Source organism: Ascaphus truei, unplaced genomic scaffold, assembly GCF_040206685.1.
Source record: "Ascaphus truei isolate aAscTru1 unplaced genomic scaffold, aAscTru1.hap1 HAP1_SCAFFOLD_554, whole genome shotgun sequence".
Taxonomy (NCBI): Eukaryota; Metazoa; Chordata; class Amphibia; order Anura; family Ascaphidae; genus Ascaphus; species Ascaphus truei.
This window is the reverse complement of record NW_027456886.1, coordinates 64,442-72,543: the sequence shown is the minus strand read 5'-3', so window position 1 is coordinate 72,543 and position 8,102 is coordinate 64,442. Positions and strand designations below refer to the sequence as shown.

General features: G+C 47.1%; 1 protein-coding gene across 1 annotated transcript; it reads left to right on the top strand.

Annotated features, from left to right (window-relative positions):
• Positions 1-4,433: 4,433 nt before the first annotated feature.
• LOC142485319 (uncharacterized) lies at positions 4,434-6,861 on the top strand (the record flags this gene model as incomplete). The annotated part of the gene is made up of 2 exons (XM_075584369.1): positions 4,434-5,130; positions 5,959-6,861. Coding segments are annotated over exons 1-2 (1,147 nt in total), but the record flags the coding sequence as incomplete, so codon positions are not given.
• Between the last annotated feature and the right edge of the window lie 1,241 nt (positions 6,862-8,102).

Genomic DNA, 8,102 nt, shown 5'->3' with positions numbered 1-8,102 from the left:
TGTTTCTCCTGTAATTAATCGCTGAAGATTTGGTTTTGGGGGTTCTTTACATCACCATTAGGGCAGCAGAAGATTCCCCAAGATGCAAAGTTCTGTGGGAAAGATCATGTGACCAGGCAGCCACTAGATACAATTGGTGTACTGCTAGAGAGGGCAAAAGGGGTATGCCAGAGCGTTTCAGAAGAGGAAGTGTGTGTGACTTTGTAAATGGTTGCTATAGAAACAAAAATGCTTGTTACATTATAATACATTAAAAATGTCTTTAAAAAATTGTTAAAAAAAAAAAAAGGGCTACAAGTATTTTCTCATTGTACAGAACTGATTTATTAAAACAAACATACACGTAGGATATTGCTTGAACTGCAGCTTTAAACCCGTCCCCTGAGCTAAAATCTCACTTCTTTGTATTAACTAATTGCAACAACAAAATTGAAACAGAAAAAAAGCCCGTCTCTCAAAAACGAATTTTAAATAAATGGTTACATTGCGCAAACGTGGGAAATTCTGGTGGTCAGTTTGCCTCCAAACTGAAGATGGACTTCCTGTTTTTGTAAGCAACACATTCCACATCGGACAAAATAGCCACCATCCCTGGTTCAAATCCAAGCCTAAGGCTGGGTCCATAGAAGGGGAAGCAGGGCTGGACCGCGCTGACGCTGAGGCTCGCCTGCTGAAATCTGCGCGATTTCATGCCCATGCAGGCGAGCCAGCGGGCGCGATCGGAGGCGGGGGGAGACTGAGGGAGGCGGGGCATTGACGTCGCTGGGCCAATCGCCCGCGACGCACCAATGTCAACGTCACGGCGCCGTGACATTGACGCTGCTCCGCGCTGATTGGTTGTTTTCAGCCGACAGCGCTCTGAAAAACAGCTTGGCTGTCGGCTGAAAAATCCAGCGCCTCAGCATGCCTGCGGACGCTCGCGTGAGCCCCCTCTCAAGGCATCCTCATTGAGGATGCAGGGGCTCAGCGCGGAGCGTATATATAAGAAAATAGATCAGGCAATTAAGTCACCAGCAAAACAATGTAATAAGTTAATAATGAATTTCACTGTATCCAATGAGGGAGCAGCAACAACTGAACCCTTTTAGGGTAATCGCTGAGAGAGTTGTGCATCTTCATCTGCACATGAAAAAGAGATGCAGGGGTTTGTAAATCTCTGTACACTCAATTATCTCTGAAAAATTCTAGTTGTTGGTTTATTAAAAAATGTATGACAGTCATTGAATCATTTAAAACTATGAAGGAACATTAATACATAGTGACGGAAGAGTAACAGGGTAAGTTCTTTTTGTTTTTGTTTCCTGTCAATATAAATACTAATAGGGATTGGTTCATTGAACTGCTGCAATTACCTCCACACTCATTTCACTCCATGTTAGAGTGTTTTTGTCATTGAAGACAGACAGATGTAGTCAGATTGAATGATTAGAAGGACGCTCCCTCCCCATCAGAGGTACACACAAAAGCACCCTAAATAATGTAGTTAATGGCTGAACAATAAAGCAAAACATTCTCATGCAAACAATTTATTAAGCCTTAGGCAGAGGCCAGGCAGGGAGCGGGCGCTCATGCGCGGTGACGTCACTCTCCCTGCTCGGTTGGGAGATTTGTGGCTGGCTAGATGCGCACACTGGGGGCGCGGCCATGACGTCACAGAGCTGGTTCGCCCTCATTGGGCAAACAGCTCACGTGATGTGCGAGGAACAAATTCAATTTTGCTTGCTTTGGCAAGCAGGTAGGCGCCGCTCATGCACTTGCTCACACTGGCCACACATTGTCGCAATGTGTTTCATCGCGGCCAGCGTGAGCGCCCGCTCAGCGCCACCCTGACCGAGGCCTTCGTGTTGCATTCATTATCAGGAGCAAATAAATAACAGGCAGTCCTTGGTTATCCAACAGAATCCGTTCTGGAAGTAGCGTTGGATAATGAAAACGTTGTAAAGTGAGTCCCATGTTAATCAGTGGTGGTGAGCGTTGGATAACGCATTCCGGCGTAGAAAAATGGCCCATAGGGTTGCATTGTAAAGCATTGGATATGCCATTCATTGTAATGTGAAACGTTGGACAGCGAGGACTACCTGTACTTGTGATGGATGGGGTAGCTGTCATCACAAAACTGGGATGAAGCCCAGCTAGCTACCCCATAATCCATGTAACTTGGCCACCTATGTAAGGCTTATTTTGGCCAAATGTACTTTAATATCTGGGGGAGAACAGGGAAAGTATAATGCACTATGTATGTAAATCAAAGCACTTTATTCCCTGTAAATGCAAGCCCCCAGTTTAGTGAATCAACATTGTTCTGTGATGTGATTTGGGAGTCAGCCCTGTAAAGTGTAAATTGGATTAGGTGACTGTATGTGCTCATTTCTAAGATGACAGACTTGTAATGTGATTTGCATGTGTACATTTCTATAGAGGGGACTCTGTGATTTAATCAGCTGAGGTTCCTTCAGAGAAATGTGTATTGTGACAAAGGCTGGGAACGTGGAGGTGTTAAAGACATTTGGCGAGTGGGAAAGAGTGGTCAATCAGGTCTGCTCTGATTGGCCAGCAACCCGTCCCATGTAAAGGATAGCAACAGAGGGCTATATAAGAGGCACTGCTGATCAGAGAATCTATCTGGGAGACATTCTGTGAAGGAGTTTGGATCTTGACTGTGACCAGCTGGAGATACGTTAGAGGGGCTGCTGTGTGATCAGCACTCTGATATCCTGGACGAGAAGCGGACAGGGCAAGCCTTTTTGAAGCAGGCCCCTGCACCTAGCGAGGCTAGTCTACTCCCCAGGTGGTATTGTATCTTGCTTTGTGCATCTTTGTTTTGTCTGCTGGCGTGCCAGAATAAACCTCATTTTACTCAACAACCTTGTCCTATTTGGTGCTAGTGATCCCGGTGTAAAAGTTCTGGTCTCCTGTGACAGTACTTACATTAGAAGATTTCAGTTCGGAATTGCTGGTAGTATCTGGATGGCTTCCACTGTCATCTTCACCTTTAACAGAAAGAAAATATATTCTTGCAAACCAATTCATTTAGTATTTTTTTTTTTTAGGGACAGAGTAATATTTTATCCTTCTTACCGGAGATAACGTAGCTGTCACAGCACACATTAATATTATCTTCAATCGCATGCACCTGACAAGGAGTAAAACGAAAGTATCACACCTTTATTCTAAAAACAGTGAAATAATTACAGAATATGGATGTCTGGTAAATAATGTCACCCATTAAAACAAATTTCAGGTATCAGCATTGCATCTTCGTTCGACTTTTTGATAACTCCTATGAACAGCCAGCTGATAAATGCTGGTTAAACCATACTCAAGTTAAAATGATGGAATTGTGAGGCGAGAGAATTTGAGGCCACGCTGGTGAACTGGGAATCTATATTCAGCTACTGTATAAACATGCTTCATAGATAAAATCAATAATCTACTCTACACTCTGTTTTGCCAACACAAAAGGCAAATCACACCTGGCAAGGGGGTCACCCCCTTTATCATTGGAACATGTGAATAACAATCAATAAACCCCACGTATTAAAAAAAAAAAATCTAAATGTAATATCCTCATTACCCGTTATAGAGCTGGCCTAGCCCGCATGGGTGGCTACAGCTATTGACCGGGGGGTGCGCCCCCCCCCCCCCCAGCTAGGCTGTTGGTCGCGTGCACGATCAGGGAAGGCAGTTGGGGCGGTTAGTTTTTAAATAGAGCCAAGGAACAAGCAACTGTCACTTGTTCCTTGGCGTTCAACAGTTTCACACACTCTCCTCTCTTCTCCTGCGTTTAGTAGGTTAAAATTGGTTTGATTTGGGCCCCCCTCCCGGGGTGAGGGATTTTCCCTTCCCTCCTCGTGGTGAGGGACCCTCCGCCTCCCCCCGTGTGTTTTTGCCGGTTTTGCCAGTGCCCGGGGGGGGGGGGGGGGGGGGATTGCAAGTAAGGCTGTTGTTTTTTGTCCTGCGTGGGACCTCCCTTCCTTCCTCGTGGTGAGGGACCCTCCGCCCCCCCCCCCCCCATGTGTTTTTGCCGGTTTTGCCGGTGCTCGGGGGGAGGTTGGGGATTGCGAGTAGGGATAGGTTTTTGTCCTGCCTTTCGTTATCGCGCTGTTTTATTGGTAGCAGCGGCGGGGGGAGGAGGGAGAAGGATGAGGAGAGTGACTCCTACCTGGGGCTGATGCGTGTAGGAAGGCGCATCGGCGTGGAGGAGGTTTTTGCTTGGCGCCGTTTGCGAGCCCTGTTCCTGTCCTCCTATTGTGGCCGCTTGTGTGGCTGGGGGGGGGAAGAGAGGCTCGCCCAGCCCACGCTTAGCCGTGCGGTTGGGCTAATGGCAAGGGAGGTCTTTGCATACACGAGTGTCATGTGGTTCCGCCTCCTGACGATGATCAGGGGGTGGTTTTTTTGGGGGGGGGCTGGGGGCAAGGCTGTTATTACGTCTGGGGGAGGGGGCTGTTCGTGGTTTGGCTGGAATGGTGGGCTTTTGCCCCCCCTCCTCCCTCCTCCTTGGGGAGATATTGGCCCTTTTCCTTCCCCCCCTTTTTTCTTCCACTCTTTTAAACAGGGGCTGTCCATTTAAAAAAATAATAATAATTAAATAAATAATTAAAAATATATATTAAAAAAAAAAAAAGGTTTAAAAAAACAAAACGCCTTTTGAGGTTGGTCTTGGTTGTGGTTAATGGAAGCCAATTCTAAGGTTTTTCGTGTCGTGGGTGACACCATACTTAAAAAAAAAAAAAAGCTTTAGAGCGGTTCTAAGTCTATTCAAGTGAACTGGTTTTCGTGGAAAGATCGGCCAGGCAAGAGTTCAAGAGTAGTTTGCTGGCAGGATTTAGGTGGTGGAATTAAACCAGTGTTTGACGAGCCATTGGATAAATTCAGCGCTAGTAGCGATGTCCTTTCAGGTCAGCACAATGCAGCTTTTGGCGGAGGCGCACAACCATGAGGAAGGATGGTTTCAGAAGCAGATGTGTGCACTAGTGCTGAAAGCTGGAAGTGATCAAGGAAGTTTGGGCAGTCGTGGAAACGCGAGAGGACAGGGTGGTTCCCATGCTACCTGCGCTGAGGCGTGGCCATCATCAAGTGATGAAGGGGGTCCTAGTTACGGAGCACGGGAAGCGTTGGTGGTGCAGAAGGGTATGTCATGGCGGAGTTTTTGGAAATCACAGCCTATTTGGTTGAAGGCTGGGTGACTTTTGGGAGGAGCCTGGGAGATGGGTTCCCACATGAACAGGTGTGGGACATTGGGTCCCTGGAAAAACAGGGGTGGGACATGGGTCTCCACAAAAACAGGTGTGCGACATGGGTCCCCACAAAAAACAAGTGTTGGACATGGGTCCCCACAAAAACAGGTGTGGGACATGGGCCCCTGGAAAAAACAGGGGTGGGACATGGGTCTCCACAAAAACAGGTGTGGGACATGGGTCCCCACAAAAACAAGTGTTGGACATGGGTCCCCACAAAAACCGGTGTGGGACATGGGTCCCTGGAAAAAGCAAGGGTGGGACATGGGTCCCTGGAAAAAACAAGGGTGGGACATGGGTCCCTGAGAAAAAAAAAATAAATAAAAAAAAAAAACAAGGGTGGGACATGGGTCCCTGGAAAAACAGGGGTGGGACATGGGTCCCAACCTTATATAAAAAAAAAAAAAAAAAAAGCATGGATGGAGGCGAGCAGTAGGTGGCTAAGTATTCCATTTCTCCCCTAAAAAAAAAAAAAAGGGGGGGATTTTGGGAGAGGGCCGACATGCTCGCCATAGCCGGTTACTGGTGAAAGGAAAGCTAGAAAAGGATAGTTGGTAATAAAAAAAAAAAAAAAAAAATAGAGGTTGGGGGGTTTGGTCCCAGCCTAGAAGAGAACGTAGGTAAAGGATTGGTCCTTTTAAAAAATAAATAAAAATAAGCGTTTATTCAGGAATAAAGGTTAGCTTAATTGGGGGTTTAATATTTGCTTCCTCATTTACAGGTAAATCTGGAACGGCCGGGACGCGGTCGACCTCGCTTCGTGGCGCTGGTACGTCGTCCACGGCTCGCAAGCGGTCCGGGCCTCGGGTTGAGCTTGCTGTCAGAGGCTTAGAGGACAAGGGTCTTGGGGCAGGTCCCGACAGGCGGTTCAAAACACCGCCGGGGACTGGGGCATCGAAGGGTAAGCGAAAAAGAGTTGCTTGTTTGGGAAATAAGGGCGTTACCTTGCCGGGCATTGTTAGCTCCCCTGGGCCACAGGTGTTGGAGTTGGGGTTAGCGGGCGATGCCGAGGCAAGAATGATTAGTGCGGTGGTTAAGGGCGTTCAGTTAGCTTTATTGCCGATGACAACGTTATTATCCACTAAGCAAGCAGTGGAGGCATGCAAGTCAAGTGAGCGGCAGGGGGGGTCAGATTCAGTGCTTGATGGGGGGAGCAACCGTGGAACAGTGGGTGGAGAGTTGGCTCAGGTGTCTTTGGGTGGGGAGAGTACAGCAGGTTGTACCCTTAGCACAGTGCCGAAAGTTATTCAAGATGCGTTGGCATCGGCCACAGCATTGCCGGTGCAGGTGGCGGGACAAGGAGCTGATTTAACGACAGTTGTTAGTTTGTTAGGTGAGCATCCGGTGGTGAATTCAGGTGCTGGGCAGGGGACAGGGCTCGGAAGGCCATTGGCAGGTTCAAAAAGGCTGCCGAATGCGGCCTATGGGGACTCATGTACGACCATATCACGTTCCTTAGGCGTGCATTTGTCAAAGGAAGTAAAGGAAAAGATTTGGGCGGGTGATTACGTTGAGATTTTGTCATTGCTTCCGGGTTACAATGAAGCGGTAGCTAAATCCGGAAAAAAAAAGGGGGAGGCTAAAAAGGAGGATGTGGAAAAGCGTCTTTTTCCTCGCAAGTTCAGTAATTGGTCGCAGGCATTTGGGATTTTGGCGGGCGTTGCGGGGGAAAAGGATCCGCATTTATGCTCGGCGCTTTTTAAGTATCAGGATACGATTAGAAAAGCGTTTCAGAAAAACGGGGGGTCGTCCTTTCGTGGGTCAAATAGCCTCAAAGGGGTCTGGCGGGAGCATTTTCAGGTGCGCACATCAGGGAGAGGGCGTGCAGGTGGGAAGCAGTCGGGGGTATGTTGGCGTTACAACGAGTCAAGATGCAATTTTGAGAATTGTATGTAGATTCCAACATACTTGCGCTGGGTGCGGGGGTCAGCATCCCAAATCAAAGTGCTTTAAGAAAGATAGTAAGGGTTTCAAGGGAGCAGGACAGCAGGCTGTTCAGGAAGGCGGGAACGCCAGTTTCAGCAGAGGCAATGGCGCCTTGGCTGGAAAAATACCCCAATAGACGGGCAGCTAGCTTATTACGAGAGGGGTTTAAGGAAGGATTCAGGATCCCCTTTGAGTATCAGGAGGGATCGGGGGGCGAGAGGAATTTGAAGTCGGTACAGGGCACACGTTTTCTATCTTCCCCGCTTCAGCCCATGAAATATTGAGCTTCAAATGTGTTGTTAACGTGGTGTAAAAAAGTTGCTCACAGCTGTTCTAGGAACACATTGTGAAATCGCGTATATCTTTGCTTCTACACATAGGAATGTATTGTGCTTTGCTTTACACACTATTCTACAGTCAAGAGGAGAGAATTTATCAAGTTTAATAAGCAAAAACACTGTATAAGTCGAATTTCAGCATTTTTGTGTGACCGGGAAAACCACAGTCACAAGCCGAGATGCAGTTCCATAGAAACTTGCCATTTTACCGCTGAACCTAAAAATGGGTAGAAAGTACTTTTTCTCCCTTCCTGTTAATGCCACAGACTTCGCCTTTACAGGGCACACGTTTTCTATCTTCCCCGCTTCAGCCCATGAAATATTGAGCTTCAAATGTGTTGTTAACGTGGTGTAAAAAAGTTGCTCACAGCTGTTTTGGGAACACATTGTGAAATCGCGTATATCTTTGCTTCTACACATAGGAATGTATTGTGCTTTGCTTTACACACTATTCTACAGTCAAGAGGAGAGAATTCATCAAGTTTAATAAGCAAAAACACTGTATAAGTCGAATTTCAGCATTTTTGTGTGACCGGGAAAACCACAGTCACAAGCCGAGATGCAGTTCCATAGAAACTTGCCATTTTACCGCTGAACCTAA